Source organism: Cucurbita pepo, chromosome 1 (assembly GCF_057944985.1).
Source record: "Cucurbita pepo subsp. pepo isolate OVF chromosome 1, ASM5794498v1, whole genome shotgun sequence".
In the NCBI taxonomy this organism is placed as follows: Eukaryota; Viridiplantae; Streptophyta; class Magnoliopsida; order Cucurbitales; family Cucurbitaceae; genus Cucurbita; species Cucurbita pepo.
In genome coordinates, this window is record NC_141798.1 from 3,033,277 (window position 1) to 3,048,182 (window position 14,906).

General features: G+C 36.2%; 2 protein-coding genes across 3 annotated transcripts; both read right to left on the minus strand.

Moving 5' to 3' along the window:
- Positions 1-328: 328 nt before the first annotated feature.
- On the minus strand, positions 329-3,689 carry LOC111780371 (cellulose synthase-like protein G3). The gene is made up of 6 exons (XM_023660754.2): positions 2,973-3,689; positions 2,389-2,538; positions 2,044-2,154; positions 1,529-1,972; positions 1,094-1,441; positions 329-999 (listed from the first exon to the last, which is right to left on the minus strand). The coding sequence occupies exons 1-6, from the start codon at positions 3,591-3,593 to the stop codon at positions 454-456; spliced, it is 2,220 nt and encodes a 739-aa protein (XP_023516522.2). The 5' UTR covers positions 3,594-3,689; the 3' UTR covers positions 329-453.
- Positions 3,690-4,361: 672 nt separating this feature from the next.
- Positions 4,362-8,402, minus strand: LOC111780408 (auxin response factor 9). Of its 2 annotated transcripts, none has more exons than XM_023660796.2 (14): positions 7,820-8,402; positions 7,611-7,726; positions 7,416-7,511; positions 7,180-7,236; positions 6,950-7,102; positions 6,770-6,854; positions 6,590-6,680; positions 6,340-6,504; positions 6,130-6,243; positions 5,977-6,049; positions 5,756-5,903; positions 5,022-5,647; positions 4,726-4,913; positions 4,362-4,637 (listed from the first exon to the last, which is right to left on the minus strand). In XM_023660796.2, the coding sequence occupies exons 1-14, from the start codon at positions 7,869-7,871 to the stop codon at positions 4,502-4,504; spliced, it is 2,100 nt and encodes a 699-aa protein (XP_023516564.2). In that variant the 5' UTR covers positions 7,872-8,402; the 3' UTR covers positions 4,362-4,501. The 2 variants fall into 2 exon arrangements, with proteins under 2 accessions (XP_023516564.2, XP_023516573.2); XM_023660805.2 differs by having other exon boundaries at positions 7,611-7,720; positions 7,820-8,401.
- Between the last annotated feature and the right edge of the window lie 6,504 nt (positions 8,403-14,906).

Genomic DNA, 14,906 nt, shown 5'->3' on the forward strand with positions numbered 1-14,906 from the left:
AAACTTTTGTAATATATACAAATTCTTTTTCGGTTCTCTGAACCCAAAATTGGATTTAGAAAATTAACCCAACCGAACCCAAAATGCTAATCCAATCCAACCCTTATAATTTTGGGTTGGATTGGATCAGGTTGTTGGATTAAATAGGCACCTCAAGTCGGAAGTTTTGTATTGCCATCTAATAGACTAATAGAAACCACTTGTCATCGTAGATCGAATTCTCTCGAACCCATTTAGAATTCATCATCATTGAAAAGTACATTTCACTTGTCATCAAGGAATCTATTCGTTGTCGAAAAGTATATTCTGCCTATCATTTAACCACTCATTAGAAGTTTAAGATCGAAGTCTTCATAGATGGTCGGTTTGACAAAGATTATCCGATACGCAAAGCTCACTTTACCATCGATTAAATACAATATCTTGGTTATAAGGAGAGTTTCCTACCATTTGCTAGAACAAAAAAGCAGCAAAAGAACAAAGAAGCAAAGCTAGGAAGAAGGATAAAAACGTAATTTTGAGTGGCAATTTCCCTCCATCTTTCCTAAACGCCATGGCCTCATAAAGCGGCCAGCAATTGGCCACCACAAACCCCGCCACAACCATTTGACCAAACAATTCCTCCCAAACGCCCCTCGATCTCCAAATTCCGATCACTCCACCGGCAAACCCCACCAAATTGACCGTCGCAGCCGTCGCCATCGGCACGAACATCGGCGACGAGGCTCCGAATTCAAACAGCTCTTGCTCATATCTCTTGCTCTGTTCTTGGTCGACTACTTTGCTCGTGACATTGAAACCAAAACCAGAAACGCCGAGGGACTTCAACGAGAACTCCATGGATGCAAATAAGTAGCTGGACAACGATCTTATGCTCCATATTCTTTGATCGTTCCACCATTTCTTCAATGCGTTCCCATCGAGCAGGAACTCAACCAGGTCTTGCCCATACGCTCCGAGGCAGAGGAACGCATACAATACAAACCATGGATTCGAAACCTACAAAACATTGAGAATTACATTAAAAGCTTTCAAACCCATTAAAGATCGAACGAAATCGAACTCAAATCATGTTTAAAACTTGGGGATTTACCTTGGGGAAGATGGAGACGCCATTGATGAGAGCCAATTGAGGGAGGAAGGCATAAACAGAGACAGGGAAGAACAAAAATGACCATAATAAGTTATGGCAATAAGAAAGGCTCATGAGAAGACCAATGGATCGAACCCCAAAAGTGACAGGACTGTACTTGGAAAACGTCACTTCAAGAAGCCCAATCACCCATCTTTTCACTTGATTCACTGCATCGAGAAGATTCATCGGCGCATCGCCATAGAAAGCAACTCTGTCTGGATTGCAGAATATACTCCTCCACCCCTCGGATTGCAGTAGATACCCAGTGAAATAGTCCTCCACTAAAGACCCATATCTAAAACCCAGCTACAAAACAAACCCAAATCCCAAAATCACTCCTTTTACTTAACAAAATGAGTATCAGTTCAAATTTTCAATGGATAGCGGCCATACCTTGGAACCCCATTTGGTGTGCGTTTCATACTCACACCCCGCAACCACACAGGCAAGGTCCAACACTTCCCGACACTTAATGGGTGTTTCCACGACATGATTTGGGTGGAGATTGGAGAGCTCTGGCGCTTCGAATGACGAGGGGCCTCCAAAGAAAGAACGTCGAGCAAAGAAACAGCCGGTGCCGAGATAAGCAGGGCCTAACAGGCCGTCCATACCAACAGGATTGAACAAGTACAAGCGCTTATATTCACTAGCGTAGATATCATTTTTGCTTAGTCCATGAAAGCGTTGGGGGAATTGAATATAGCTCAAGTTGGTGGCAACTTTTGGGTCCAAAAAGTAGCACAAGACTCGGCTTGGCGTTTGAGGGTCATTGGAATAAGTGTCACAGTCCAAAGTGAGAATAATCGGTGCATTGGTCATTACAGCTGATACTCGAAGCTATTCCATCACAAAGAATAGAGACATTAGAGACGAGAACGAACAGAAATAGAATAAGATGTAGAGCTTACCAGAGCATTGAGAGCACCGGCCTTGAAATGGTGATGAGATGCTGCATTTTTTTCTCTTGAAACATAGATAAGATTCGGCATATCCTTGTTTTTGCTACTCTCCGACAACACCTGAAATTTATAACGTCTTATCTAGTTGAGCTAATTTAGAGAATGATCATGAATTTACAAGCAAATGAATACATCTCTAGTATCATGCCTTTTTTGGAAGCTCAAAGTAAAGTCACGAGGGCTTATACTCAAAATGGACAATATCATACCATTGTGAAGAGTCGTGTTCATCTAACAAGCTATGCATCGAATGCTACAAGACTCGTGAACCGTAAACGAAAATGGGAGTGTTACCTGAATGATGGGAGGATGATTGCGAGGAGTGAAGGATTTGGTCCATTTATCGAAACCCATACGCTCTTCGTCTCCATTTATGAGTTCATCTTCAACCTTCCCTTTCTCCAATGCATTTTCTACCCTCATTTTCATTTGCTCGTACATTATCTGAAATTCAAACCCCAACAAATTATATTAATAATAATCATTTTAATTAATATTTTTGTTGAATTTTTTATGAACTAAAAAATAAAAAGTAATTTATATTCATCTACTAAATTAATTTTCTTCCTATATTTTAATTTATCTTCTTACATATAAAAAGAAAAAAAAAATCATTTCAATCCCTTCAGATAAATATATATATATATATATATATATATAGCAAATATCAAGAACAATTCTGTCGTTATATGAAAATTTTGTCGATTTGTGTTACAAGAACGTGGAATTGTCTGCCACTCCATTACTGAACTTCATATTCCATTATTCTAAAAAAATAAAATTCAGTTTCCAAGTAATTAGGAGGAGAAATTTGAAGTTTTGTCGTTTAAATAAATGAATAAATAAATAATTTGATTCTGAAAAGAGATTAATAATACCTTGATCTTCTCCTTTTCAGAGTTGGAATCTTTGTTTGAAGCGAAGAACGCATCGGGATTCCTTTCAATCACTCCGTTTCTCCTGCAAAACGGCAACCACTCGCCGGCGAACCTCGCCGCCTCTATAAAAGCAAACAGCGTCAAAGCAGAGCCGCCGTCGTCGGAGACATACACCGAAAGCTTCTGGGTCGGGTACTCATAGGCCATGACCGACAAGGCCGTGTTAACCACATTCATCGGCGGCTCCTTGTACGGATCCGCCGTACAAATGAACACATCCAGCGCCGGAAAGTCCGAATCCTTCTTTAGTAACTGTTCTAGGTTTCCGGGAAACTCCCGGCGGCGGAGGGGAATCATGCGGTTGGTTTGAGTGACGGCCCAGAATAAGGCCAAAACGACGTCGGAGATGAACAGAAGAACAGAGACGAAGAAGGAAGTAAAAGAGGCGGGATAGAGAAGCGAAGCTAAGTGATAATAAAACAGAGTTAAGATGGCGGCAGCGTAAAAGGCGGCGAAGACGCGGTTGAAGGCGGTGGCGCGGCGAGAGATGTGTGGGGATTCGGAGTGAAGTGGTAAGGGCACGGCGGCGGCGGCGGCGCGTGCTGTGTGTTCCTCCATCATTTCTTTAACAACTTTTGGGTGGTTTTGGTTATGCTAAGGCTTCATTGTAGATGTGAAATTTATGTCAACTTGTCAAAAATAAATAAATAAATAAATAAATAAATTCTCCCATCAAATTGTGGCAGACACTCAAAACGTCTTTAAACCATTATTAAAGAAAAGAAAATAATCTATTTTATTTAATAAAAATAAGTGACCCTTCTAAGAAAGAGACCAATAATTAAATAATAATAATAATAATAAATATGAAATAAATTAATGAAAATATCCTCCCCATAATTACTTTTAAAATAAATTTCAAAATAAAGTTTTTTTTTTTTCGGAAACAATAAGGTTAAGGCTTGATGAATAATTATTAAACACGTTTTGTTTTTTCAATAAAATAGAAAAAAAAAAAAACAAGAAATTTGAGAACGACAGCAATATTTTTCTTTATTAAGAAAAAACAATAAAAAAAAAACCTTATTTTCCCAATCCCACATAATACACAAATGAAAACTTCCTTAATTTATCAACCAAAAATAAACACAAATTTGAAATAATAGTAATAATAATAATAAAAAAACATATATTATGTAGACATGTGGAGAACCAAATTTACGAAATTACCCTAGGAAGATGTGGGCCAGCTATGGAATAGCCCAAATGGCCCAAAATGCATAGTGACCACAACAAAGGCCCGTTAAAAGGCCCATTAACCTCGGCCCAAAAGTGATTGGGCCGGACTTGGAGAAGAAGCAATGGGTATATATATTTACACAAATAGAAGAAGCAATGGGTACTCACCTCTCCTCCTTTATTTCTGTGAAAATAGTTTTTTTTTTTTTTTTTTTTTTCATAGACAAACAACAAAAGACTTCCAAGAACCCAAAAGATTTTAAAGTTTTCTAAGTAGTGTACTCCCAGCTTCAGCTATCAGCTGATTCCGAGGTTATTGCAGTTCCATCGAATTCGATCGCAGACATTGTGAGTCTTCTGCCCGAACTCGTCTTTACATCTTGACTCGACCATATGTATATTCTTCTCACCATGTTACAGAATTCCCTGCAAGATGATAAAACCATAGGAGGAGCATTATGCAACTCGGTATCGAATCGAACAATGAGGTTACTGGTTTAAGTGTGCGACTTACTGCCATGGATAATCGCCCATGAGCATCGTATCTCCTTCATCGTCTGTGAATACAATCTCCCACTTGTCACGAGGACGAAGTTCTCCCTTGATATCAAACATCTTTTCCATTTCGTCAATGAGTTGGTCATACCCTACCAATGTCGTAAGGTCCACCGCTCGTCCCACAGCCATCCCCTGCATTTGAACCTTCGATATGTCGATGACCAACAGAACCAAGTCAATAAATTAGCTTAAGCCCACAAAGTTCGAGACATGATTCGGCTGTTTAATAGATCGCTTATCTTATAGTCTCACCTTGGTTCGGCTTCGACAGTTGGTTGAGGCATTGTGCTTGTGCTGGATCTCTTTAGGAAGTGCTTGTAAAAGTCCTAATTTTCGTTCTTTAGAAGAAGCCTTTGGCAGGTTTGAGCCCTGCTGCTCTGCATTAGATGACAGCAAGGTATTGACATGGCTTTCAGTGACTTCATTTGCTGCGCAGTTCGATTGATCAGCAGTCCTTTCGGGTGGAACGGGCCTCTTAGAATGATCAATGAGCTCGATCCCAAACAAGCGACAGCTAGGAGCCACCTCGGTTTTCCTCCCCTCTTCCCCAAACTCATTTATTTGGTCACTCATTGGGTTCGATGTGCGTGGAGTTGGACATGTCGAGTGTGCTGTTGGCACTCCAGGGAAGACTGCTGACCAAACAGAATTGCTTTTATGGTCCTCTGTCGAATCCTTTAATCGATGCTGCGAAACACTCCCATTCGGGACGGTTAACCAAGAACCCTCATTATGAGTCCTCGATACCGAATTCCCATTGCTGCTAATATCTGTTTGCTTGTAATGCCATCCTGCAGGAACACTCAGCTGTGTTTTATCATCATGTGGTTGAGTCGATACTGGATGTCGAAGAGTTGTCACGGTTGAATTATCAGACTCTGTGTCATGTACGACGAACAAAAGAGAAAAGAAACGTCACGATTAATCGATAACTTATTTCGACTCCTCCAATATCAAAAGAACAAATAGTTGGCTCTAAGCAATACCTGGAATGTCAAGTGGAGGCCGAGGCCGTTTGTTCTTTACCGAAATTGATTGAGGAATGCTCTGGGACACGGGAGCCACAAACGGTTCGATCTCCCATGGCGAAACCCTCTCGGGTCTTTGAATAGATGCAAGTTCATCCCATTGAACCTGGAAAGGAAAGCAAATACAATCAAACATTGGAGGTGGCAGTAAGAATCAGTACTCCAGAGGAAGACATTACTCTCAGTGATCGCCATTGCGAATTGGGCCAGTAAGGAGATATGTCGTCAACGCCGATTATGGTGCCCGAAAACCTTATCGATTAGCGAACGAGCAAAAGAGTTAGGTCGGAAAGCTCATAAAAGAAGAAGAAAAGGGATTGCAGCATGTTTACCTTCTCTCAGGAGAGTCCTCTCCTTCAAACCTCATCTTGAACCTCATCCCAACTAAGAACTTAGTGTTCATGGCTTCTTTATACTTACTTAAGCTGACCAGAAACTGGCTTGCCCTGGAATCAAACGACAACGAATCGAAATAGACACACAACATGAGAATCCAAATCGACATCAAGAAGTACATAGAACAAAAATAAAGTATTAACAACCTCGGCTTATAATAGACAACGAAGCGAGTTAGAGTTGCAGCAGCATGAGATGCAGTAGCAAGCACTCCTAAGTGCATGCTGTGACTCGAAATCACAGACGAAGGCATGGTGCTTTGTTGACGAGAAAGACGCCTCACTCCGACTCGTAATTCCTCATTTTCCCCCCTACAAAACCATTTCACAAGTTAACCGAAGAAAAGTAACCTCCCCTCCACCGACGATCATCCATAGTACGAAAATCAAGATATACCTCAAGAATACAAACGAATCTCCAGCAACTAGTCTCTTAGACGTAACAAAGGTGCTCCATCCGGTCGTTAGCAAATGCCTTCGAGGTTGACCTGTTCGTTCGTCATAGCACGGATTTACTATTATAAATGCAAAAGCTCAACATATGGTTGTGATCATAGTAAACCAGAAGGAGGCTCACCCCTGAATATATGCTTGAATCGCCACTCGTAACCGTGAAGATCTTTGGCTATGAGTTCTTGAGTCGGGGTCTGTTGGGTCATATCCTGAAGAACATCCACATGAGAAGATTACAAAATGCAACAATATTCGAGGGACAAAACAAGCTAAACAGTAGGATAACTCGGTAACGAAGAATTACCAATGGAGGCAAGCATTCGGTAGCGTGTTTACGGAGCACGGAGAATCCCCCATGGGTGCTAGTATCAGAAGCAGTTAAAACCTTGCAAAACGAATGAACTTTTGATTTTCGACATTCCCCGGGCGAAGGACCAGGAGTTGTAGGTTCCTCTTGCTGGACATCCATCATAATTTAGTAACAAGTCCAAACCAAAATAGACAAGTAACACAAAAGCTACAAACAGTTCTTACATTTCCTTCTGGAATTAAAGATATCTGTGCATAAACCTCATCCGTCTCCTGCTCTGCCTAAAATTCAAGGACAAGGACAAGCAAAATGGCTTATATTTTGAGCTCAAAACTCCAAACTACAAGGCCTAATAACCTGTTTGGTTCCCGAGAAAATCCAAGAGGGTTCTTGTTTTCTAACCCACATTTTCTCAGAAGCCAAACAACAAGAACAACAAAGGATGAAGAAAAGAACATACCAGCAGCCGGACATCAACTACGTGACAGAGAATTTTGGAGGGAAGATTAAAGGAAGGGAGTTTCTGATTTAGCTCCTGATTTGTAGATGCCTCCAACTATATGAAGCAAAAACATTCAATCAAGCCAAAATAAATCAAAATTCCAGCGGCAGAGCTCGATCTGATGCAGTGGAAATGATTCATCAACGAAGTTACCTGTTCCATGTGGCCTTGAGGAAAATAGAAAACATGTTCATGAACACGAGGAACTTCGACAAGAGGCCCAGCCGAGGCCTTCCATAGCTCAACGTAAAGGCCATCTCTTCCTGAACCTTGGAAATCGCCATTTACAGAGAAGGAAATTAGACCCAGAATCGGATTATGAAATAAGAAGATGAAAGAAGAAAAACCCATTAAAGTTATACCTTGAGATGAAACATTTGAGGGTGAAAACGACCCCCCACCCCGATTAGCCATCAATGTTGAAGCTTCCCCCACTCCCCCACAAGTCAAACAACACCAAACGAAGATTATCCAGAAACAGAGCCGCAAAAACGCATAAACCCACCTTTACTTACAACGCGTCAATGGCGATTTGGAAGATTTCCCAACAAGAAATACAACTCCACCGACCTCCACTTCCCCTGTGGCTGCCGTTACTGAGCCGTTTAGTGGAGAAGCTCTGAAACCCACTCTCGCTTCGTTCTTCCTCTCTCTTCCTCTGGTTTTTTTCTCTTTGGAATCCGGGAAGAACGCCGTTACAGAGAATTCCAAAAGGAGAAGAAAAAAAAACCTTCCCCGCTTCGTATTGTAGCGGTGCCTTATTGCTTCAGCTGCCGCCTCTTCCCTCTCTCTCTCTACTTGTCTTTTTCGTTTCCTTTTGATTTTCTAATGAACAGAGTCGAAACCCATGATTTTGTTCTGAGGAGAATAAACATAATCTCAATCACCCCATGTTTTTGTTCAAGATTTTTCTTTGTTTCTTTTGGGTATCCATGGAATAAACCCATTCCAACTCCCACCTTTTATACTGTCATAAAAATCTCCACAGTTCCCCCACCCCCATCTTCTCTGGATTGCTAGTGTCCTAATTTTGTTGGCCTTTTAACTACGGTTCAATCAACTTGAATATAATTTAATTGATTATCTGTTTTCGTCTATTTGGTATAGTGGTCAACCTCATTTTGAGATCTCCCAGTAAATGCTTCTACTTTTCTTTTCCTCAAAGTAGAACATTAAATGTTTTATAAATGTGTTTGGTATGTGAGTTTTGTTTAGGCTAATCTATAGTTAGGCATCTAAAACTTAAATTACACAAATTTAAATTTAAATTATTCGTTCATTTACAATTTTTTAGAATATTTATATTAGAAATGTAACTTAGAAGTCGAACCTACGTCTTTTACAGAAAAGCTATTGATGATGCGTTACCAGAATATCAGGCTCAAGTTTGGCGTTATTCCAAACAATTTAAATGCATACCATATGAACTTCGAAAGCCTTAAACGCCTAGCCAAACATTCATTACAACACGCAAAGTTTAGTAAAATTTTGAAAATTGATTTTTTAATATAATATATTTATTTTGTTCTCGTATTTTAAAAAGTTTTAATTACTCTTTTAAATAAAATTTTGAATTTAATTTTGAGAGGAAAAATATCATACAGAAAAATGGGAGAAGTAGGGTTAGAATGTAACCCAAGGAAGGGGTAAGGCAAACTATAGTTGGAAGAATGGTGGGGGTTGGGGGGGAAAAGAAAGTGTTTGACGGTGAAGGGCTGCCGTGTGATAACGGTCGAACGGACGATTTATAAAAGGAAATTAAAAAGAAAAATAAAATAAATGTAGAGAGTACGGAAAAAGACATAGAGATGCGTGTTATCAGAGTTAACGGAAGACGTTAAATTCCGACCAGATACGGGCGTCACCGTTAGTTGTTGCCGTTCCCTTTCGTTGTCTACTTCGAAGCAGGCAACAACGTTGGCTCGAGTTAATCCGGCAGGAAAATTTTTAAGGTTTTTTTTTCCTTTTAATAATCTATATTTTAATTACTTTTATATTCTATTTATGTTGACGTTCTCTTTTTCTTTTTTTCTTTTTTTTTTGTTATCGTCAGATGGCTATAATTATAAGTTTGACCTTGATGTGTGGTCATAATTTCTGAATATGCCACTCTCTTTACATGGGTCCCACGTGTAAACGTGAGGATAATTGGTTTTTTTTATATTTTTAATCTCTTTGACTAATTATTTTTTCTTTTTTGTTTCTCTCTCCCCAATCCGAGATGATCTGCCAGCAGTTGGGTGGTCCTGCTCTGTACACGTCAGCACATGTTCTGTTTCATTGGGAAATTTCCAACATCAATACTCCCAAAAATATATGCATGTGTGAAACCAATAAATATATATATATAATATTCTAATTATCTAATTTAAATTTTCATTCAGTTGTTTTAATATGCACATTCTTATGTGACAACCGAAAAAAAGTAGTTTTTACTCTTAAAAATGAGAAGTAAGTAACGTGACTATGTTGCATAGGAATTTCGAGAGTCATTAGATGTCAAATTTGAATTCTAAATCTTGGACATGGGTCATTACCGTATGATAGTAACTATCAATTTTGATAAAAAAAAATCACCCCACACCCATAGCGATTTAATTAATGAATTGATTATTCTTCAAATTTTATGTTGAAATGAAAACTTTTGATTAATTAATTGAAAGGTTCCTATTCTTACTTGCATCTTCAACACATTAAGCAAACTTTGTGTCCCCTAAAATATTATATATTTATGCCTATCCAAGATGCTTTCACATGAACTAACAATAACAAGACCATGTATGAAAATGAACTTTAAAATGTTATAGTTAATTCGATCATAAGAGCTTTAAAATTAAACGTGTTTAACTTGAAATAACCCTATATTATGAACTTTTTCTTGGAATCGTACGAGCGATGACTAATTATTGTCTTTGAAAATAATTTTCACTCTTAGAAGCATTTCAAGATAAGTAGGTTAGTGACATGTTGCGATTGTTAGATGCGAATAAATTTTAAAAAAGTTATTCAATGATTAATTTGTATATTAATCCAACTTTATTATTAAAATTTGAGAGTTCATTTTTATTAAATTTAATGGATGAATTAGCAAAAATCAAAACAGAGGCTAGAAATTGAAGCAGCTAACTAAATCTATGGTCGGGATGAAACCATGGTATATAAAACCCATGGTTATTATTATTTTTTTTTTTTTAAATGTAGAATTATTATGGTCTCCTCTATGATATTTAACTGGTCTTTCAACTTTATTAATGAACTACTTACTCAATATGGATCGGTACGATTCTAATTCAATGGATATGAGCTATTTCACTTGATAGCTTTTAACTTACGCTTATTTATTTAAATTGTCGCTAGTGAACTTTTTGACTCCTTTATTTTTACGGTTAACGACTATAATTTACCTTCCATATTTATTATAACAAAATGGACTCCTACGGTTTCAAATCTTAGGTTCGAGTTGCTCAACCTGAATGTCGTGACTCAAATTTGTTCGTATTGATACTTTTGAGTTGTTTTTATTCATGACTATTGTATTTAATAAAAAGGGTCGGTGGAATTGCATGTTTAAGAGATATTCCGTTGCACCGAAACATATCAACATGATCCTATTTATTTAGCGGAATGACATTTGAAAGTTATTAGACATTAGGGTTTTTTCTTTTTTTCTTTTTTGATTATTATTATTGTTCACAAGGAGTTTGACTTTGGAATAATTATTGTTGATAAAACATCATATTTGTAACCTAAAATCTAAGCAACCCTCAAGAAAGATTCTAGGAAATTACAAGGAATATTTATGGTAATTATTTTAATTTGTGAGAATTATTTGTTAACTAAACATTTTAGGTGCTATTTGGCGTAACAGTCAAAGCTCACCGACAGCAGATATTTTCTACCTTGACTTCCTACATATCGTTTTCAGCCTCATCATTTCTAAATGCATCTACTATGAAGAGAGTCTAGCCTTACTCCAACCAGTGCCTTGTATTGTCCGGTGATTAGCTCTGATACCATTTGTAACAGCTCAAGCCCACCGCTAGCACATATATCATCTTTGGGTTTTCCCTTCTGCACTTCCCTTCAAGGTTTTAAAACGTGTATGCTAGAGAGAGATTTCTGCATATTTATAAGGAATGCTTCATTTCTCTCTCCATAGTAGATGTGTGTTTAAAATTGTGAGGCTGACAAGAATACGTAACAGGCTAAAGCGGAGAAGGACAATATCCGTTAGCGATAGGCTTTGACTGTTACAAATGGTATTAGAGCCAAACATCGGGCGATATACCAATAAAGACGTAGGGCCATAGAGCCAAACATCGAGCAGTGTGCCAACAAGGATGCAGGACCCCCAAGAGAGGTAGATTGTGAGATCCAACATCGGTTGGAGAGGGGAACGAAACATCCCTTTTAGATGTGTCAATATTTGCTAGATGTGGGCTTAAGATGTGTCACAGTTGGTAACCTTTGTGGCCTAGCCATAAATGACTCCAACCACTTCTATGGACATTTCGTAACTCTCTAGAGTTCCAATATAGTGTATTATAATATGCCGTGACACATACACAGTCATAAATATGGGAAGCGACTTCGTGTCTATACTAATTCATACACATATGTTGACCCACCATAAATGACTTTGTGTCTTATCACAGTACTATCATAAATATGAAGCACATAATCGTGACATAATATAATACTAGGAACAACATCTCAATACCATAGTCAGATAAGCTTAATCCTGTCTACCCTTTACACAATTAATCACATGTCAAACTATAGCATTTAATCCACGGTCAACACAAAACTAACGCCTAAATTTTATCGCGTCGTTTCACATTTCTTACATGATCATCATAGACATTAGGGCTTCGAACAAATAATGGACCTTATATAATCATTATCGTGCCATGCTATAACTTTCATATTTACTTTTCACGAATTTAACTCGTACCTCGTACATCATTTGATGTGACAACATAGCATCAAATTGATGGACGAACTTTGATATAATTTATTACAATTTACTTTTGCATTTATATTCCTATATACTTAGTACATCAATTTGACAGTACTACATAAAATCCCATCAAAATTAAAAAATATACCTAAAATAAGATGACACAAAAGAAATGTATGGGACCTCAATAATATTGACTCTAATATTGGTTTTCAACAATAATTTAAACATTTATAGAGCCCACAAACCCAATTAATTTCTTTATTAATCATGTTTAGTGCTAATGGATAATTTTTTTTTTTTTTTTTTTTTTTTTTTTTTTGGTTTTTAAAGGGAAAAAACTTTATAAAGTTAATTTTATTTTATTTGTAATGGAGAATAAGATGGATTATGCTAAGGACAAGCCAATAAATATTTGGTAATGTGTATGTTTGGCTGTACCCCTATACAAATGCTTATTTCTTAATTTCAACTTTAATCTTAATTAAATTTTATTTTTGTATTTTCTATTTTTTTTTTTTTATGTGACCTTTGCCTTTATTCAAGGGTTGGGGTCCAATTTCTTTTATTTTTATTATTATTCACTCAAATTACTCTTTAGTCCTTCAATTTCGACTTATGAATTTTTTTGACAGACGATAATGAGTTATAATTTACCGACGTAAAGAGATCAAATCGATAAAATCAAGTGAATCTTCCCAAATTTGAGTTCAAAATATAAAGACATACAAAAGGAAAGGGCAATTAGGGTTTAGAAAAGTATTAGATGAGTAATCATGATTATGATAATGATTACGCAAGTGTTTAAAACCTTAAATGATGATGATGAGAGATTAAAATAGAAAATTGGACGGCTGAGATTGATTTGAAGGTATTGTCAGCACGATAATCATAGACATGATGTACTTGATCTGCCCGATTTTCAAGGTGGTCCCCGCTATCCCCACAAACAAGGAAAGGAATTTATATGGCTCTAAAAGGAAATAACTTATTTGAAAAAAAAAAAAAAAAAAAAAAAGAATAAAATGTTTTTTTTTTTTTTTTTTTTTTTTTAATTTGGAGAAAAAAGAAATAGTTAATGCAATTACTTTAAAGAATAAATGTAGATTAATTAAATTTTGGTTAAAGGGAGAGTACTATTATTGGAAAAGTTATAAATATTATTTGAAATTTCCCCATGTGGAGACCATTCCAACTTGTTTTGTAATTCCTTGTTTGCCCTTGCCCTTGCCACTGCCCTGCACAAAGGGACCACTTTCATACAGTCTTTTTATTTTTTAATTACTTGTCAAACAAATAAATAAGAAATATTTTGATTTCTTAAAATTACTTTTTTAAAATGTAAATTTTAATTTGTATATTTAAATTTATCTTTTCCAGTATTATTTTTCAAAATACCATTTTATTAGGTAAAACTCACATCAAAAAGTTTGTTTATAGTTTTTATAATATTAAATCATCTTTTTTAAAAAATAAACTTTATTAGATATTATTTGATTTTGTTTTGTATGAATTAAAATATTTTTCTTGAGAAAAAAATTACTAAAATTTACGTCTAAAGCCCACTAGGACAAACTCACGGGATAGGTTCATGGATACTAAAAAGTGTCCGAATCGACAATTGATTAATCCGAAGACACTTAATCAAGTATCCAAAAAGGGAGAATGACATGTTGAGCTAGTAACCACGAGTCGGTAACTTAAATAACTAATAACACGAATTTGAATATACGAACCACCTTTCATTAAAAGGTGCACAATCTAATACAAACTATATTTTATACTTCTCTACTCACTTGATGATTTAATCATGGAATTGCGTTGGCACAAGAGCAAGATCTTACCTTACAGATATCGAACAACTACCAACCAATTCCACATGAGATTTTGATTACCAACATCTCACTTGAGATATGGTTTATCGTGTAAGATATCACTAATACAAATAAAAAAATGAGATTAAAAAAAAGTAATGATGTTAGTTAAGATTTAATCAATTGCAATTCCATCATGTAACATTGATTAAGGGTTGTAAATCAAGTGGAGATAATCATAGGCAAATGGGAAACTAGCCATCAAATAATCCAATTTGAAGTTCAGGGGTGGAGGATTTTTAATTAATTAATTAATTAATTTACTCCAACACAAAAATATATATATATATATATATTTTTAATTTATATTACCTAATGGGAATTTTGGAGAAAAAGTGAAAATTGTGATTCTTACTGCTATGTTGTTTTAATTAGTGATAAATATTACTTAACATTGACTACGATTCGTATTTAAAATATATATATATATATATATATATATATATATATATATATATATATATATATTATTTAATAGTAAAAAAAATATATCACAGGTACTTTCGAAAAGTATATAGAATCAATACAAATAAACATTAAATCAACGTCAGAATCACTTGAAAATAGTTTTATTTTATTTTATTATATATATAAAAGAAAAGAAAAGTTGGTACA